This window comes from Mustela putorius, unplaced genomic scaffold, assembly GCF_011764305.1.
Source record: "Mustela putorius furo isolate JIRA1106 unplaced genomic scaffold, ASM1176430v1.1 tig00003866_pilon_pilon_pilon, whole genome shotgun sequence".
In the NCBI taxonomy this organism is placed as follows: Eukaryota; Metazoa; Chordata; class Mammalia; order Carnivora; family Mustelidae; genus Mustela; species Mustela putorius.
In genome coordinates, this window is record NW_025422018.1 from 2,905,797 (window position 1) to 2,926,761 (window position 20,965).

At 35.6% G+C, this 20,965-nt stretch overlaps 1 protein-coding gene and 1 pseudogene across 7 annotated transcripts in view; both read right to left on the reverse strand.

Annotated features, from left to right (window-relative positions):
• Positions 1-20,965, reverse strand: part of SCLT1 (sodium channel and clathrin linker 1) — a 179,390-nt gene that overhangs the window by 43,956 nt on the left and 114,469 nt on the right. For 6 of the 7 annotated variants that reach the window (XM_013053900.2, XM_013053898.2, XM_045066435.1 and 3 more), the window contains 4 exons: positions 19,960-20,034; positions 18,753-18,898; positions 11,499-11,691; positions 4,718-4,914 (listed from right to left, as the gene is read on the reverse strand). In XM_013053900.2, coding sequence (XP_012909354.1) covers positions 4,718-4,914; positions 11,499-11,691; positions 18,753-18,898; positions 19,960-20,034 — 611 coding nt within the window. The remainder of the gene's footprint in view (positions 1-4,717; positions 4,915-11,498; positions 11,692-18,752; positions 18,899-19,959; positions 20,035-20,965) is intronic. The other variant, XM_013053899.2, reaches the window with a different exon arrangement.
• On the reverse strand, positions 13,218-14,851 carry LOC106005366 (annotated as a pseudogene).

The window sequence follows — 20,965 nt, forward strand, 5'->3', positions numbered from 1 at the left end:
GCAGAATACTGGTCACTGCCTCTTAGGATCCCTTAAGTGGACAGAGTGAGGAAATACAGGACCGAGCCAGGAAATACATATTTTTATGAGTAAAACACGTCATGAGTTCCCATGATAATATTCCCAATTTCAATGCAGAAATACAAGTTTTATTTGGGTCTCTTCCTTCTTATTATAAAAATCCTGGTTCTTAAAGGCATTTCTATAATTATTCAATTTCTTTATAAGAGTCAGAGTAATAGTAACATCAATATTATTTATGATGATTTAACTACTAAAAACAGTTTATGGTTTTTTACATTCGCTTTTATCCTTAGGATTTATCTCAGTAGGGATATACAGTTTAGTTACTATGTTTAATGTCACCTGAAATAATTTATCTGTGCAGTTAAGTCATCAACTTTCTACACAATTAAGTTCATTTGTTTAATTTTACTTTAGATTTTTAGGTTTTTTAAAAAATTTTTATTTAAAAGACAGTTATAAGAACATTTATATAGTGTCAAACTCAAGCCTATATACCTATAAGACGAAGTTCATTCAAAGAAGTCTAGCTTTACATTTTTCTCTCTCCTCATAGATAACCATTTTAATTACTGTTCTGGTCACCTATTTTTAAGAAGAGAATGTACACATATGTGTATGAATGTAGTGTATGTATAGCAGGCTTGTATATATATGTACACACACACACCCATCTTAAAGGGCAGAATACTATACGTACTATACAGAATTTTTTTTTTTTCACTTAATATACTTAGGATACTGCTCCATGTGCTAGGATTTTTATCTGGACTGTACGGAATCTACAGATGGCTAGACAGGGGAAGTTGTTAACAAATTTACAACATTAAGTATTCTGATCAATTAACCTGATCTCTATTTACTTCAGCCTTCTTCAATCTTCCTGATATCATAGTTCCCATGTAGAAGTCTCACACATTGTTAAATTTATTTCTGAGCATCTGATGTTTTTTGATGCATTGTAAATTTTACTGAAGTTTTGTTTTGAAATATTTGTTGCAGATATGTAGAAATACAATTGATTTTTGTATATTAACCTATTATCTATTAATTTTGGACGTACTACATATAGTCATGTTTTATATATACTATAGATACAGTCTATATATACTCTATATATACAGTTTATATATACTAATTATATACAGTCATCTGTGTTTGTTTTCCTTCTTCCTTTCTGGTTTTCATACCTTTTCTTTCATTTTCTTGCCACAGTGCACTGGTAAGGAATTCTCATACAAATATTAATGGAAGTGGTAATAATAAACTTTTATATCTTCCCAATCTTCAAAGGAAAATTACTAACATTTTTTGGTCATTAAAAAATAATGTTTGCTTTACAATAGATAACTTCATAAAATTAAAGAAATTCTATTCCTCATTTGTTAGAGTTATTTTGAAATATAAATGGATATCAAATTTTATCAAATGATTCTTCTGTATCTATTGAGAAGACCTTATGATTTTTCTTTTAAAAAAAGTTAATGTGGGGCGCCTGGGTGGCTCAAGTCAAGCCCTGTGTGGGGCTCTCTGCTCAGCAGGGAGCCTACTTCCTCCTCCCTCTCTGCCTGCCTCTCTGCCGACTTGTGATCTCTCTCTCTGTCAAATAAATAAATAAAATCTTAAAAAAAAAGTTAAAGTGATAAATTATATTAACTTATTTTCTAATGTTTTAATAATTTTGCATTCCTGGGATAAGGCAAATTTGGTAATAATTATTTGTTAGTTCTTTAATGCTCTTCTAGATGGGTTTTATAATCCATCTAACTTTTTTAGTTGTGGTGGAGGTTCAAATTGCTTAGCTCACCATTAAACTGGAAGCAGAAATTCTCTACTTCTCTTAAATTCATTCTAAGTACATTTTTATTTCACTATTGTACCAGAACTGCTCTTAACATAGTTCACAAAGACCATCAAAGGGTGCCAAACTAAAAGGTCCATTCTCTGTCTTCACTTTTCTCAACCAATCAGTAGCATTTTATAAAACAATGGTTAAGAGCATATTGTCTTTACTGGCCATTTTGTTTGCTATGTGACTTTGAATTGGTTCCTTAACCTTCCTCCGCCTCAGTTTCTCTGTAAAAATAAACAATAATGTTATCCACTTTGTAGGGTTGTTATCAAGATTAAGCACGTGTTAAGTCGCTTAGAACACCAAACATGTTATGTGCGTATAAGTAAATATCACCTATTATTATTGCTTATACTCCTGAAAAAAAATTTTTTTAACCATTCTATCTTGATTCTTATTTCTCTAGTTATTCTTTCTCAGTCTCTTTCAATGGAATTTTCATCTCTCCAGACTTGGAACTCAGACCTCAGACAGCTTAATTTACCTAGACTTCCTTTCTACATGTTCTCATCCCATGACTTTAAAAATTACGTGTACAGTACTGACTCCCACATGTATAGCTCCTGCTGCAATCTCTTCCCTGAACTCCAAACTTACAGACTCAGCTGACTAGTTGATATCTGATTTAAAATGTTTTCTAGGCAGGTCATATTTAACATGGCTCAAACTTTTTTTTAATGATCTCCAACTGTAAGGGCCTGCCCCTCCCAGAGGAACTTGCTTGTGGACCCCGGATGTAGGGGTGGGGCAGGCCAGGTGGAGATGTCCAATCGGTGCAGCATGTGTATATCCACTAGGGTGAATTGAGATCCGATTGGCCACCTGTATAGGGGTGGGGCTCAACCAACCGCATAAAGGTTGCTGTGCGAGGCTAGCAGGGGAAGAGGAGAGCTGTGATGGGAGCAGAAGGAAGAGTTGGTGGGAGCGGAAGAGTTGACGGGAGCAGAAGAGTCCGCGGAGTGAAGGAGCTATAACAGCTCTTGTAAGAGCTATAACCACTGCCAGCGGTCCGCCACCGGCGGTCCCTGCACCGGCAGTCTCCAGCCTCCGGCGGCCCTGCCTCTGGCGGTCCTGCCAGCGGTTCTGGTGGTCCCGAACCGCTGCCTGCAGCCTCCAGCAGCCTGCAGCTTCCAGTGGTCCTGCCTCAGCAGCCTGGAGCTGCAGCCTCTGGCAGTTGCGCTGATGATGGTCCTGAGACGTCGGCGGTCCAGTGGTCAGCAGTCCCGACGCCTGCAGCCCCTAGACACCAGTGGTCCAGTGGTCAGCAGTCCTGACGCCTGCAGCCCCTAGAGGCCAGCGGTCCTGAGACCCCAGCGGCCCAGCGGTCAGCAGTCCCAAGATACCAGTGGTCCAGAAGCCCAGTGGTCAGCGGTCCTGAGGCACCAGCGGTCCAGTGGTCAGCGGTCCCCCACGCCTGCAGCCCCTAGACGTCAGCGGTGCCGAGACACCAGCGGTCCAGCAGTCCAGCGGCCCAGCGGTCAGCGGTCCTGACGCCTGCAGCCCCTGGAATGCCAGCGGTCCCAAGACGCCAGTGGCCCTGAGATGCCAACGGCCTCGCCGCAAAATGCCTCGCCACCCCGAGCCACGAGCGGCCTTGTCTGCAGCAGTGGCTTCCTCTGGGTGGCAGCCTTGTCAGAGTGGCATCATGGGGAGCTGAGTCTGTGTCATCCGGGTTGTCCTCCTTGTCATCGTCGCTGTCATTGTTGCCTCTTCGTCGTCGGGAGCAGCCTCGTCTGGGAAGCGGTCTTGTCCAGAATGGCCTCTTCTTGGGAGCGGCCTTGTCTGGGGAGCAACCTCATGGAGCAGCGGCCTCATCTTGAGAGTGGCCTCTTCTTGGGAGTGGCTCCGATCATGGAGCGGCCTCATCTGCGGAGCAGCCTCATCTAGAGCAGCCTCCTCCAGAGCGGCCTTCTTGGGAGTGACCTTGTCGGGATCATCGTCATCGCCTTTTCGTAAGAGATAGCCCTGACCAGTCAGTTTGATTCTTGATGCTTGATGCGAAATAAAGTTTTGCTTGACTTTCGCTTTATATCAGTCTTGTTCCTTTGATCACGGACCCTAACACAACCCTTTAAAACCTAATCCAAATTACATTTTATGTATCAATTATACAGTACTCGCCTACCTTCTCCCTTTTACTTTTGCTCCTCTTCAGTCTATTCAAACTGTAATCAAACTGATTTGTTGAACATTTAAGCCTGATCATTTATTTCACTTTGCTCAAAGCCTTCCAAAGCATCTCCATTGCATTCAGCATAAAAAGCTCAAGTACTTTCTGGGCAGGGGTCAACAAATGTTTTCTTCAAGGGCCACAGAGCCAATACTTAAGGCTTTGCAAATCAATCAAATTCTGTTGCAACCACAAAACATTTTTATGCTATGCTTATATGCAAAGACTGTTAAGATTCTAAACTGCTGGGGTGCTGGGTGGCTCAGTGGGTTAAAGCCTCTGCCTTCGGCTCAGATCATGATCCCAGGGTCCTGGGATTGAGCCCTGGATCAGGCTCTCTGCTCAGCAGGGAAGCCTGCTTCCTCCTCTCTCTTTCTCTGCCTGCCTCTCAACCTACTTGTGATCTCTATCTGTCAAATAAACAAATAAGATCTAAAAAAAAAAAAAGATTCTAAACAGCTATTTCCAACAAAAATTATTATATTTTGTAGAATATGTGTAAAATTTACAAAAATATACAGTATGAGTTCTGGTTTATAATGCTTAATAATTTTCAAAACAGTTCAATAAATATTCACTTAATAAAAATACAAGACATTTTAAAGAACACTATGGCAAGGACATTAAATGTTAATTTATTCTGTAAAATGTATCAAACAATAGGGACTTACTTTAAATTACCGATTCTAATTTCTGCACTTTCAGTAAGTTTCTTTGTTTCTTCTTTCCACCTATTGGCTGCTTTCTGTTGAGTCACTAAGAGATGCCTTAGCTCATCAGTGGAATTTCGATTACTGTCTTCCAGCTCTCTCAGTTGAACTTCAAATCCATGTTCCCTTATTGAAAATTCATGTTCCATTGTACTGATCTAAGGAATAAAATGAACATAGCATCTTTTTTTGTGATATTGTAGGAGATACACCGATCAATGATAATACACAAAAGAAATCAATCATTGTGTTGTCTGTGGCACAGAAATGTTTGGATAAGAAATCTATATAAAAATTAAGTTTATAATATGTCTTCATCACAAATGAAGACTTATCCTCTATTGTGGATTTATATGTAATTATATTTATTATGCCTAAATTTATAATACAACATAAATTTAGTGAAACCAGAATTATGATGGACCATAATTTTTTTGCAACACTTTCCTCAATACCTTAAAATGTCAGTAGGAAAAAAGTATACTATCTAATATAAACTGCTCTTATTATCTACTTTAACTTGTTATTAGAATCCATGGAAAATATTCATGTTGTCAGTAGTTGAGAGTTTTTTACTAAAGCCATTAAAAAAAAGTTTACAGAGCTATGACCTCTCCAAGTGTACCACCCTCTTGGCACCTTAATGTATTCAACAACTCAAAATCTCAAGTCACCTCATATTAATTTCAAACTCTTTCAAAGAGCTTTGTAAAGAAAATCATATACAAGGGGCACCTGGGTGGCTCAGTGGATTAAAGCCTCTGCCTTCACCTCCGGTCATGATCCCAGGGTCATGATTGAGTCCCGCTTCCCCCCTCTCACTCTGCCTGCCTCTCTGCCTACTTGTGGTCTCTCTCTGTCAAATAAATAAATAAAATCTTTAAAAAAAAAAAAGAAAATAATATACAAGAAGTTCTTTACCACTTCCGTTGTGATATAAATTTTTTTTTTCAGGAAAAAGGACTATAATGATTATTAGAATCTCATATGGAAATATCTTCCATGATTTCTAGATAATTTATGTCATACAGTAAAAATACATTAATGCAGAATAAACGTAAGTAGATGCTCTTTGGATACTCTAGAAGCTTTCTTCACTGGGGATCAGGGAGAGAATGAAGCCCTAATGGTCTCTGGTGTTCAATGTATGTAAGGAATTGCCTTCTCTTGCATGCATCTAGACTGAAACTACCTATTACCATCCTTGAGTCAGTTGAGAAAATAGTTACTAGGACAATTTCTTTGGTGTACTCTAGGGCCATCTATATCTTACTATACTAAAGAAATACTACAAAGAGTATCTTAAGGTATTTTAAAGTAGTGTGCCTTTAAAATCATCACAGCTGGTATAGATTCTAATAATCTGTTAAATATGTATATATTTAATATATATAAAATATATAAACAACGTATAAATATATAATTTTCAAGATCAAAAAGGATGAAACAGGGACTCAACTTTCTCAACACCGAAGAAAACCCAACAACAGCAAAATCCATGGTTTATGGGGGTAAACTTCAAACACGGTGTTCTTACTACTTCTGCTTAAATGCAACGTGTTTCCTAAATTGCTTAAATTTTCTTTCTCCAATAGTACACAAATGGAAATTTAAGAATTTATAAATATTGGCCCCGGGAAAACCACCTTGGATTTATTAATTCTGTATTGTATTAGAGCCTCCTGAGGCTCCTTGACCCTGATACTTTATTAATTTTTGTATTATTGGATTCTGTAAGTTTAGATTTGAATACACTCCTTTTCCTTCTTTGCCTCAATCTCAACTTTGTCTGGAGAAACCATGGTTATGTTAGGCGGAATTGTGTATTTCTGTCTGCATCTCTCACATATATATTACATATTGATATATGTATCTATACAGTTTTAGAAGTCAGCCTGCCTAGTTAACTCCCCATTTCCTCTTGGAACATCTATTTGCAATTTGACAAGCCTTGTTTTGAGGTCCTTTATGATAACCTGGTCTCTGCCTATTTGTACAAGCTTGTGTTGTGCCAATACTCCCTTCTCTTTCTTTGTTTCTATCACAATGCCTTCTCATTCTTGGCTCATTTTGACAATTTTTTCCTTTGCCTGTAATAATCTTACCCCTGTTGCTTGTCTTAGGTATTTTCTTCAACTTCTAAAACTTAGCTCAATTACTGCTTCTATCTAGACAAAACCAGTTCCCTGTTACAAGCTTATAAACACATAAGCCCTAAGTTTTTCCTAAAAAGCATTTATTAGTTTGTAAATATATGTTTAAAGTTTGTCCATCTCAATGCAAAAATTATGTTTTTAAGGAGGGGCTTTGGTCAGAGGGACCATGTCTTCATCACATTGTCAGCACCTAAAACAGGAAAGTTATGAAAGCACTTGTTGTAGACAAGGTGAATGATGGCTTTTTGGTATCAAAATTTAGTGTTTAAACACACCCCAGATCCTTTAGTTGATAATATTTCAGTTGTTAAAGTGGACAGGCTGGCAGTGATGTTGGAAGACTCTGGGCTATAATCAGGTTTCCTGTAACAAAAATATGACTGATGATTAAATTCAGTATATTGGTAGAGGAAGAAATTACTCATGGTCTCCCTCCCTTTTTCTTTTGTGTTCTTCCCCTGCAGAGAACCACTCACACAGATTGGAATGCTAAAACTATCCATTTCCTAATTTTATGAACTTATGAGGAGCATTTAGACACAAAGAAATGAGAGCCCTGACAGAAAGAACAGAGACGTAAGAAAAGGGGAAAGCTAGGGCTTAAAGGAATGCAGTGGCCTTAAGATCAAATGAAAGTTTCATATAATAAGTTGTAAGGTTCTCAGCCAACTGACCTCTCAATATCCAACTGTCTTGATGTGTTTGGCTCGTTTCAGTTTTTCTATGGAAGATCACACTCTTTTTCAAGAGGAAGAAAAGCAGTGAAGTGTGGCACTAGGTTCCTATGTTGGCAAAGAAGGAATCAGCTAAAAAGCAGCAGTTATCTGACAGTGATCCTCCTTTATAAGATAAAATTTATAGCTATCTAGTTAGTTAAGTTCTGCCCCTTATTTACCAATAATTCTTAAGCTAGATTCAGACTTGGCAAAAAGGCAGTTTTGATGGGATTCGTGGGATAGATAAGCTTTTGGTCATTCTTTTGTTCTCTAAAACATCAATTACTATCCTGAACTATTAAAGATAGACAAACAAAATGTAGTACCAGGTAGGGGAAAGTCACTGACTCCTCTCTTCCCCATTATAAAAACCCAAACCCCAAAGCAGATGTATATTGTAAAATAATGGAAAATTAAAAAATTAAAAACAAATATAAGTTCTCTGTAACCTACAACTCAGAATAACTACCTCTCCTTCTACATCATTGTTTTTATTTATGAATTTTAGAATTTAGTGTATACAGAATTGCAATATATATATATATATTCAAGTGTTTTCCTTATTATTTTTAAACTTAGAACACAGCAATATAAAAGTATTATAAATTATTTGGAAATAATTTTTAATGATGACTCAATAAAGTATTTTGCAGATATGTACCATTTCATTGTTCCTTTATTTCTAGATAAGTTGTTTCTAATTTATTATGAATAGTGTTGCATTTTTAAAATTATGAAATATTCTAATTATTTTCTTATGAACAAATTTTAGACTCTATACCACTTTAAACTCTCAGCTGCACACTCACTCACACTGGTAACTATCCAGTTAATCAACAGTGAATTTAAACTTTTAAAAAGTTGTTTATTAGCAATTTGTTTCCTTAGTTTATGAATTCTGTTCATGTCTCATACATGTTGTTATTATAGGTTACAAATATTCACCTTTAATATTTTTCAAAGCTCCTTATATATAAATGGTTTATGTCTTCTGTCATATTTATTAAAATTATTTCCCCCAGTTATTTCCTTTCTAAACACTTAAAAAGTGGTCCTAAATATTTAAAAACTTTATATACTTAAGTCTATTAATATATTCATTTGCAATTTCTTCCTTTTATTTTGGTCTCGCTTTTTAGAAAAGTTCTTTTCCACCTATCATTTATACATTTGCCTACATTTCCTACTGTTTTATCGTGTTACTAGTAGCTTTTAGTTATTAATCCATATGAAATTTATAATATGAAACTTAAAATATAAGAGGAAGATATAATATTTTTTCACCAAAGTACCTGGACTTATTTTATTATGGAAATGTTTTAGTATGAGAACTTTCAAGCATACACAAAATAGAATATTACAATGAATCCCTATATGCATATCACCCAGCTTCCATAAGCATCAAACTCAAAACTATTCTTGTTTTATCTACAATCCTACTGACCTTCCTTTGCCAAGATTTATCTTTTGCTTATAATGAACTACACAAGTCTTAGGGATACAGTTCAAGTTTTACACACTTACTGACATACCAGAGTCACCACTCTGATTTAGATACTCCTGGAGGCTCCCTCATATGCCCTTCTAATCATTACTCACCCTTTGAAATAGTAACTGCTATTCTGATCTCATCCTCATAGGTAATTATGCCTATTTTTCACTTTCATATAATGAAATTAATGGTCTATGAGCTTTTTAATATCTGGCTTCATTATTCAGCATTAGGTCTATGAAGACTCATCCCTTATTACTTATAGACATAGCTCATTCTTTTTTATTCCAGTATCTATTTCATGATGTGAGTACACCACCATTTATTTATGGAATCTCCTGTGGATGGACACTAGAGTTGTTCTCAATTTTTGACAGGATTAAAACTTCCATGAATATTCTTATATGAATGTTTTCATGAACATAAGCACTCATATCTGTGGGTATGAAGCCGGCATTATTTGGCACTGTATGTCTGTATATCCAACTTTAAAAGACACCATTAACTGGTGGTTATATCAAGTTACATTCCCAAAGTATTATATGGAAGTTCCAGTTGCTTTATATCTTTGTCACACTTGATGCTCTTAGTTTTTTTTAAAATTTTAGCCATTCTGGTAAGTATGCTGTGGAACCTCATTGTAATTTTAATTATATTTTGTTGATAAATAATGCAGTTAAACATTTTTTCACATATTCTCTTTTGTGAAGTGCATATTTCAGTTTTTTGCTGAAATGTTTTTGGAAATAAGGTACCTGTTTTTCCTTATTAATTGCTGTTTTATCGTTATTAATTAGTAACAGCTTTTATAGTCTATAGTCTTTTTTTGTTTGTATTATATTATATAAACGTGCATCTATATATTATTATAGTATAAATGTATGTGATACATGTATTATCTATATTTTATGTATTGCAAATACTTCCTTCCTATATTATAAATACTTTCTCTCACTTTCTTAAAGGTATCTTTTTTTTTTTTTTTTTTACAATTAAGGTTGTGATTTCTAATAGGCAAAACTGGCAAACCAGATCCAGCATTGTACTTAATGGTGTCTTTTGATGACCCAATAATATTAATATAATAAAATCCAAATAATCTTTATGTTATGATTATTGTCTTTTGTGTTCACATTAAGAAATTCTTTCTTACACAAGATCATGCAGATTTTTCTCTTTGAAACTCCACTGTTTCATATGTTGCATTTAGGTCTACAAGGCAGCAAAATTAATTTAAATGTATGGCATGATACAGAGGTCAAGGTTTATTTTTAAAATATGGACCCAGCTGATCTAGCATCATTTATTATAAAGATAATTCTTTCCATATTGAACTACAGTGATGCTTTTGATATATATAAGGTGATTATGAAAAATGTTTGTTCCTGGACTCTGTTTTGTTCCATTGATCAACCTAATTATTATTATATTGATAGCACACTGTCTTAATTACTGTAGCTTTATATCAAGTCTTGAATCCCCAGTGACTAAAGCATAAAGTAGAAACTTCTCTGTATAAGGCTCTCTTTTAGAGTTCAAGCTTTTATAAATAACTACAGTGTTTGATGCTTGCAGTAGGAGGCATTCAATAAATATGTGTTGATATGAATTAGGTTGGAATGTAACTTCTTATGAGTATACAGCAACAAAAAACAAAGTGAAACATGAATATTGCCACCTCATATTCTTTTTATGAAACTGGAAGATACAGTTCTTTATCATAAAGAGTTAATGACAACTTTCATAAAAGTTGCATGGAATGGGGTAAGGCAAGCAACATGTTCAAAATGACATCTGTGCTTCTTGAAACTCCCTTAAACAGGTTATCTCATTCCTATTTTCAAAGTATGTTAAACATTAACATGAGGAAGGGGAGAGGAGAATGAAAATAAAGGAGAATTTTTTTTCCAAAGGAGACTTTTGTCCCTTGCCCTCCCCCTTGCATGGAAATTTCAGACTATCTATGAGAGGTTCTCAGAGCATACTGATGTAGCACGCTCTATAAAGCTGGTTTTAGACTTCAATTTTTAAGAGGCTATTATAGAAGAAGAGAGGATGGCAGTCTATAAAGTTATCTAATCTATAGTTTTGCTAGCACTGCTTAAATTGCTTTGGCAACAATATCAGTGTATTTCATGGTTGCAAAGAATTCTATGTGTGTGTGGATAGTGAAAGCAATCATTTTCAAGTACGCTTGCCAAATTCTACAATACAAAAAAGACTGGTTAATGCTCTGCATTATGATTTAGTGTCATCTGATGAAAAGGCCAAAAAAAAAAAAAAAGACTTAGAAATGTTTTACTGGGTAAATATTTAAATATTTTTTATATTTTGACTTTCCCAAGAACACACTTAACTCTAACTAGGCTTCAAAATACCTTTAATTTGGCTTTTTTTTGAGCCTCGAGAGCAATCTTTCTTAAATCTTCAGTCTCTTTCTGTAACTGTTCATTTTCTTGCTGAAGTTTCAGCCTTTGTTCACTGACAAATCCACAGTTCTCTCTCTCAGACTCCAATACGTTTTGAAGTTTCTGAATCATTTCTTGGCAACGTGATATCTCTTCCGAGGAACTGATTTAAAGAACAAAAGGAACCTTTAAACAATGATCTGTAATGAAAGTCAAGAAGTTATGTTTTATAGTACAGACTTTTGTATTCTTTGCTCTGACCCATTTCTCTTCACTGTAGACTTGAAATATGTAGTTTCACAATGTTGTATTATCCCAGGCAAATACAACCAATTTAGCAATCTCAACTAATAAGCTGAACTGTTACTACTCACCTAGAAAATCTATGTGGAACTTCTTTTCAAATTTTTGCTAACTGTGAGAATCACTGTGTAATGAAGTCCTCAAGGGGATAAACTGAAACTAATGGTAAGGAAGGTAATGATCAAAATTCTTTTATCACTTAAATCAACTCCATAGGAAGACACATTAGCTGTCTGTATTACTAAATTATAATAAGACCTATTTCATATTTTCCTGTTATATGACTTAAAATGTTTCTTAAGAAATAAACTTCCAGTTCTATAAGCCTTTTGTTTTATCAATTTAAACAGGTTATATTTCTTGAACTTTTTCAACAATGGATTACTGGGTGACACAAACTTCAAACATGTATATGGCTTCAATATGTTGCTAATTTTTATTCCTATCTTTAAAAATTTCCTTTTTTTCAATCCAGCTAATCAAATACTATGAACATTACCCTGGTCAATAAGTGTCAGAGGGAATATATATGGTCTTTTATTTCCATAATACTTTGGCTCTTTTTTCCTATATCAACTTTGGCTGATAAAGTTCCTAACGATAGATCTAGGCTACAATCATCAAAGGATGATAAAATCAGAAAGATGCTAACATCAGAAATAATCACATACTATGTGCCTCCAAACTGAAGTCCAAAAATATATCATTTATGAAGAATTCTTACAAAAAAATGTAAAATGGATCAGGCTAAGCCTCTTGATTTGATTACTAGTTTTTAGGAATTACATGGGACAGAGAAACAAGATAAATGGCATCACATATATGCATGTGGGCAGAGGAAACTAGAATACAAACAGCCTAGGTTTTCAACAAATTGTAAGAAAAAAAATAGAGAATGGGGGGATAACTAGATCTATTTACTCTCCCCCTTCTACATCCGTTCATCTCTTGATGGACACTTAGGTTGTTTTCATATCTTGGCTACTGTAAATAATACCTCAACAAACATAGGAGTGTAGATATCTTTTTTGAGACAGTGATATTGTTTCATTGGATATATACCCAGAAATGGATCATATGGTAGTTTTTAAAATTCTTTGATGAAACTCCATGCACTGTTTTCCATAGTGGCTATACCAATTTACAGTCCCACCAACAATATACAAGGGTTTCCTTTTCTCCACATCCTCACCAACACTGGTTATCTTCTTCTTTTTCTTTTCTTTTTTTTTTTTAATTTAACAGTTTATTGTGATTTATGAGTGTCATTTAAAAAACATCAGTCCATTAAACCATGTAGAAATAAGTATGCAAAAAGCCTGCAAAACAAAACATACTTTAAACATGGTTAAATAGAGAGATTATCTGAAATTCTGGATTTTCCAATCACTTTGTTATTATACTAATAACAGCCTAGTAATCCTTAACTTCAGTTGAAGTAGGCCTCCTAAATCTGGCTTCACTGCAGTTCCAACTTCTATGTTATCTTCTGTCATCTGCCCTTCAAAGCTTTCCTTTAAGGCCATATGAATGGAATCTTCAAGTTCCAGGTCTTTGTTATTTTTCTTGAGGAAAGCCTTCCCATTCACATAGTTCTTTCTCATTGCTGAGGCCTTCCAGGCAAAGTGAACTCCAGATGGATCTGACTGAAATAAATACAGTTGCCCCTCATTCCAACCACAAATAGTAAAGAAACTCCGAATGGATGAATACCACCTGAATGAGTATATTCTTGCATCACAGAAACTACTTCCTATACCAGCTGAGCTGCTAGAATAGGTTCTTGCTTAACAAGATAGTATCACTGAGCTAGTTTCTGTGTTCTATGCACAAGCACTCTATAATCTGGGCCCCTGCCACTATACACCAAGCCTACATGCTCAGTAGTTGGTTCTACTTTGTGTACACCTTGCTCATCATAAAGAATGGATTTGTTTCATCTCAGTTGCTAATATCACACTATCTGCAGCTTTAATTCCCACTGGAGGGGCTCCTCCAGCTACAGCAATAAAAGCATATTCAATCTGGGTAAGTTTACATTTGCTGAATGTAGTCAGCCAAAAGCTTTAACCCTGCTCTGCCATCTTTACCTGGAGTCTATCTTTTGTCTTTTTGGTAACAGCCATTCCAACAGGTGTAAGGTAACAGCTCAGTGTAATTTTGATCCACATTTCCCTAATGACCAGTGATGATGAGCACCTTTTGTTAAACCTGTTAGCCATTTGTATGTCTTCTGAGAAAAATCTCTTCAGGTCCTTTTCCTATTTCTAAAGCAATTTATCTGTTTTGCTATTGAATTGTTCAACTTCCTTATATATTTTGGATATTAACTTCTTAGATGTATTGTTTACAAATATTTCAAATTACAAATCACATATTTCACCTGCTGTAGGTGATCTTTCGATTCTTTTGATTTTCTTCTTTGTTATGCAGAAACTTCTTAGTTTGATAAAATTCCACTTGTCTATTTTTGCTTTTGTTATTTGTACTTTTAGGGTCAGATTCGAAAACCAGTGCAAGACCAACGTCAAGAAACTTTCCCCATTTTCTTCTAGTAGTTTTACAGTTTCAGGATTTACATTTCAGTTTTGAATCCATTTTGAATTGGTTTTTGTATATGGCGTGAGAAAAGGGTTAAATTTCACTCTTCCTCATGTGGACATCCAGTTTTCCCAACTGGATGTTGGGAAATGTTTCCCATTTATTGAAAAGACTATCCTTTCCCCCTTGCCTGTTCTTGGCACTCCTGTCAAAGATCAGCTGACCATAAATACATGCATTTACTACTGGGCTCTCTATTCTGTTCTCCTGATCTATGTATCTACTTTTTACACATGTACTATACTGTTTTGGTTACTAAAGACTTATAAATATATTTTGAAATCAGGAATTGTGATGCATTCAGCTTGTTCATCCTACGATTGCTTTGTCCATTCAAAATCTTCTGAGGTTCATTATGAATTTTCAAAAAAAGATTTATTTATTTGACAGAAAGAGAGACAGCACAAGCAGGGGGAGTGGCAGGAGAGGGAGAAGCAGGCTTTCTGCTGAGCAGGGAGCCAAACACAGGGCTCCTTGATCCCAGGACCCCAGGATCATGAGCCCAGCCAAAGGCAGATGCTTAACTAAGACAGCCAGATGCCCCCATTATGAATTTTAGGATTTTCATTTTTACTAAAAATGCTATTGGAGGGATGCCTGGGTGGCTCAGTGGGTTAAAGCCTCTGCCTTCGGCTCAGGTCGTGATCCCAGGGTCTTGGGATCGAGTCCCGCATCGGGCTCTCTGCTCGGCGGGGAGCCTGCTTCCTCCTCTCTCTCTGCCTGCCTCTCTGCCTCCTTGTGATTTCTATCAAATAAATAAATAAATCTTTAAAAAAAATGCTATTGGAAATTTGATAGGAATTTTATCAAATCTGAAGATTGCTTTGGATAGTATGGACATTTTAGCAATATTATTTCACCCAGTTCATGAAGATGGTATCTTTACATTTATATGTGACTTTCAATTTCTTTCACCAATGATTTTTAGTGTAAAGTTTTTTCCACTTCCTTGGTTAAATTTATTCTGAGTATTTTATTCATTTTGAAACTACTGTGAATTGGATTGTTCCTTCTTTTTCAAATAGTTTGTTGTTAGTGTATAGAAATGCAACTGATTTTGGTATGTTGATTTTGCCTCCTACAGCTTTAATGAATTTATGTATTAGATCAAATGACTTTTTTGGTGAGGTTTTCAGGGTTTTTGCAATATATAGGATCATGTTCTCTGTAAACAGAGTCAATTTCACTTCTAATTTGGATGCATTTTCTTTCTTTTTCTTGTAAGTGCTCTGACTAGCACTTCCATTACTATACCAAATAGAAGTGGCAAGAGTGGGCACCATGGTCTTGTTCCTGACCTTAAAGGAAAAGATTTTAGCTTTTCCCCATTTAGTATGACGTTAGTTGTGGGCTTTTTATATATGGCCTTTCGTGTGTTGAAGTACATTTCTTCTCTAATTTGTTGAGAATTTTTTACCATGAATAGATGCTATATTTTGTGAAATGCTTTTTCTGTGTCTATCGAGATGATCACAAGTTTTATCCTTCATTCTTTAATGTGGTATAGCCCATTTACTGATCTGCATATCTTGAACCATCTTTGCCCCCCAGGTATTAATTCCACTTGACAATTGCATATGATTCTTTTAATGTGTTATTGAATTTTGTTTGCTAGTATGTTTTTTGGAGTATTTTTCCATCTGTATTCATCATGGGTATTAAGCCTGGAATTCTACTTTCTGATACTGTCCTTGTTTTGGTATCAGAGTAATACTGGCCTCATAAAATGAATTTGGAAATGTTCTCTCTTCACTTTTTTGGAAGAGTTTGAGAAGGCACTCTCATTTATGTCTCCTTTAAATGTTTAGTAGAATTCACCAGTGAGGCCATCTGGTTCCGGGCTTTTCCAAAACCCAAGGAGGTTTTTAATTACTGATTCAGTCTCCTTACTAGTTTTCAGATTCAGTCTTAGAAGGGATTTATGTGTTTCTAAGAATTTATCCATTTCTTCAAGTTTATCTAATTTGCTGGCATGTAATTGTTGACAGTAGTCTCTTGTGGTCTGTTGTATTTGTGTGGTATAGTTATAATGTCTCCCCTCTTTTACTTCTGATTTTGAGTTTTCTTTTTTTCTTAGTCTAGTTAAAAGACTGTCAATTTTATCTTTTTAAAAAATTAAGTCTCAGCTTTGTTGATCTTTCCTATTGTAAAAATTTTTTATTTCTACTCTTATCTCTGCTACTTCCTTCCTTTTGGGCTTAGTATTTTTCTTTTTTTCCTAGTTCTTAAGGTGTAAGGTTAGGTTGTTTATTTGAGAGATTTCTTAATATATATTTATTGTTATAAACTTTGCTATAAACTTCCCTCTGAGAAGTGATTTTGTTGCATCCCATAAGTTTTGGTATATTATGCTTCCATTTTCATTTGTGTCAGGGTATTTTTTATTTCCTTTGATTTCTTTTTTGATCCATTGATCATTCAAGAGTGTGTTAATTTTTCAATTTTCCTCCCATTATTGATTTGTAGTTTCATACCATTGTGCTGGAAAAGATACTTGATATAATTTCAATCTTCTTAAATTTTCTAAGACTTGTTTTGTGGCCTATCATCTGATCTAATGGTTTCTATTTCTTTGTTAAACTTCTCATTTGTTCATGTATCATTTTTCTGATTTCATTTAGTCAAATGTCTTATCTCATAGTCCATTGAGTTTCTTTAAGACAACATTTAAAATTTTTGTCAAGCAGTTCATGGAACTCCATTTCTTTTGGGTCAATTAGTAGAGCTTTATTAGTTTCCTTTGGTGTTAACATGTTTGTCAGATTCTTTTCTTGGTATCTGTGTATCTGAAGAAGCAGATTCCTTTTCCAGTCTTTACAGACTGATTCTGGCACACAGACTTTCTCCCCCGAAGTCCTACAACTGATAGTGCAGCTTCTGGGACTGTGGTTGAGCAAGGCTGAAACCATGTCATGCGGCTATTGCCAGGTTCATAGTTGGCAAGCATGTACTCAGGAATATAGTCAGGTGTTATGTCTCATGGGGGTTCCTAAGGGTGCTCCTGTCATGTCACTGTGCTGGTCCATGGGTGGGTAGGACTGCTTCTGGACTGTGGTAGAGTGGGACTGAAGCTGGGTCACAAGACACAAGTGTGGCTTCTGCTGGATCTGTATCTTGTGGTTTTTGCTAAGTCTGCTGTCGTATGTGACTTCTGCTGGGGAACAATCAGTACTCCTCTCAGTTCACTGGGCTGGTTCCTGCGAGGGCAGTACTGCTTCCAGACCATAGGAGAGTGGAACTAGAGTTGGGTTGGAGGGACAAGAGTCAGCTCTGAGGTTGGCAGACCTGTTATCAGAAGTACCCACAGGAATGGCTTCTGCTGAGTCCCTTAGTAGAGGGGGCCAGGTGTAGGACTATGGGTAAGTAGGGCCAGAGCCAGAACCACAGGAAGATGGGGTTGTTTTGGTCCATAGATAAAACCACAATGTGCACTGCCACTGGTGCACAAGCTTCCCTTCCTGTTTTGGGGCTCCAACAGTGTTTTTTAACCTCCTACCTGGATCCCAAAGCTCTCATAAAGGCACTTCTGTCCAGGGATGCCTTTCATATATTTTTCTGTGGAGGGACATGGGCCAGGTACCTCCAAGTCATTCCACTATATTGCTGACACTATTCCTCTTTATTTTTAAAATATCTATTAAACATATTCTGTAACAGACTGAGATTTCATGCAATTCAAATTAAGTTTTACTGTATTAAGTAACACTCTGGGGGAGAAAGGTAAAAAAATATTCAGAAGGTATATGCCAGACTATAAATTTACCATTTTAATAAGCAATGTAATAAATAAACATGATGGATTATTTTGGATATTCAGTAACAAAAGAAATATAAGTATAAACTAAGTATAAAAACAATTATAAGGAAGCTACTATAAAAGCTGCATAGTTAGTATGAAAAACACCCAATCTTATGAGCATTCTAATTAACTGCCAAAAAGGAGAAATTTAAAATAAAATGGCATAATACTGTTAAATCTTTTCTTCCTGATGAAATCAGTTTTCAGAAAGAAGCTTAAAGCATCTGCCTTCGGCTCAGATCATGATGGTCCTGGGATCAAGCCCCGCATAGGGCTCCTTGCTCAGCTGGGGGCCTGATAATCCTTTTCCCTCTGCCTGTTGCTCCCCCTGTTTGTGCTCTCTCTCTCTGTAAAATAAATAAATAAAATCTTAAAAAAATAAGCTTAAAAATTTCTATTTGGTGCTGAAAAGTTTCTTTTTTTTAACATATATGTAAGTTCTATTTTAAAAAAGTAAAGAATCTGTCAGAAAGTGTATGAATTCTGAAAATGTTAACAGAAAATCGAAAAGAATAACTTACTTTATTTCAAGTTGTTTTATTTTATTTTCTGCTGTCTTAAGTCTTAGTTGAAGATCATCTTTTGAACGCTCTGCAAGCAGGCATCTCTGGTGCATTTCTTCTAGTTTTCTGTAATCACTTTCATTTACTCTGCCTTCATGGTAAATCTGCAAAAGATTATATTTATATTACCTTACACAGGACACAGTGCTTTGACTTTAGCACACTTGTCTGGGAATGTGGGAGAATTAGGGAACTGTCTTTTCTTTACCTGTTGTCTTTAGTCTTCTTTTATATTTTCTCAAATAAGCCTGTTCCTTTCTATGTCATGTGATTTTAAAACTTCATCACAGCCATGATGTATAGTAGGTAGCAATCTAAGTAGGATCTATCCCTATTCCATAACAGATAGTAACTCGGAAGGAATCAACATCACAGGAGACTGGTGACCATAAGGGTCCTACCCAGAACATGACATATATATTTTTCCTGTGTGCTGCTTTGTAAGTGACTCTTTTACTATTTGATGTCATGATCTTTTTACGTCAGTAATACAGATACATCACATGCTTTTTATATTACGTAGTTCTTTGAAAATTAAATTTTGACTCTACCATTCACTATTTGTTAGCATGGGTAAGTTACTTAACTTCTACAAAAGTTCCTAATGCAGCAACTTAAAACACAATATATGCTGCAACAAGTTTCGTTTCCCTTTTTTCCCAAGGCATTAAAAAAGAGTGGGATATTTACTGATGATAAAAAAGGTATTTAAGTAAGAAATAAAATTTTAAACCACAGAATTTTCACATTATTTTTTCTCAAATTCTGGGATAATATTTTCCTACTTAAGAAATGAAAATCTACACTTTTAAAAGGTTAAAATCAGAGTAATGTTATAATTTTCTGTTTATATATACTTGTTTTTATAGATAGCTTAAACCCAATAAAAGTTGGCATTAAATTTAAAAACAGAAGGGAGACCAAGTAAAATTTACTATTGGGATGAAGTTTAAACAAGGAATATAGCTACTTCATAAAACATATCTTTAAGTAAAAAGTGCAAATACTGTGGATATTCTTACAAAGAAATGTAAGAATGTGAATATATTTCAAATAAAAACACTCACTTACAATGTAGGGGTTGCTACTAAATAGTGTGATGAAAGTGGAGAGTAATAGTGAGCATTTGCAGCTGAGTTGTAGGTAGGTATTTTTTCTGTTTTACCTTTTCTAGTTCTTCTTCCACGGCTTTTTTCTCCCTAATGGCTTGTTCAATTTGGCTTTGTTTTTCACCACATTCCTATAAATTCAATTCATATTGTAAATATATATGTTTGTAAAATCTTAAGGAAAAATGGATGAATTAAATGATTTGCTCATTACAAGAATACCACACTTACCCTATCAATATAGCAGGACCATATTGATTATTAAACAAAAACAAAAAAACCTCTATCTTCAAAGAGCTACCTATCTCAGGAGTTCTAAGTAAACATTCTAAATTGGTGACATAGGTTGAAGGATTCCAGAGAGAAAAAAAAATAAGAACCTTTTCTCATATTAGTTTTATTCATCTACACTTATCACATATTTTAAAAGGGAACACAGATCTGGACAGTAACAAAACACCCTGAGGACAACCTGTGGCCTTAATAAGCACACAGGTATTTAAAGTCTAAAACTTTTTTGGGGGGGCAAAAAACGGAGCCTGAATGGCTTAATTGGTAAGCATCTGACTTTTGATCTTGGCTCAGGTCATGATCTCAGGGTTGTGAGATCAAGTCCTGCATTGGGCTCTGTGCTCAGTGGGGAGTCTGATCAAGATCCTCTCTCTCCCTCTCCCTCTGCCCCTCCCCTCCTCAGCTTACATAGTCTCTCAAAAAAAAAAAAAAAAAAAAGCCAATGGACACAGTAAAAGTTTTATTAGCAGGATCATGAAACATTTCTGCTCAAAAGGTTTTAATCAGTAAAACTGAGCAAGCAAGCATATCAATCAGTTGATAAAATTTAGTATTTTGCATGGGGTGCCTGGGTGGCTCAGTGGTTTGGGCTGCTGCCTTCGGCTCGGGTCATGATCTCAGGGTCCTGGGATCGAGCCCCGCATCGGGCTCTCTGCTCCGCAGGAAGCCTGCTTCTCTCTCTCTCTCTCTCTCTGCCTGCCTCTCTGCCTACTTGTGATCTCTGTCTGTCAAATAAATAAATAAAATCTTTAAAAAAAAAATTTAGTATTT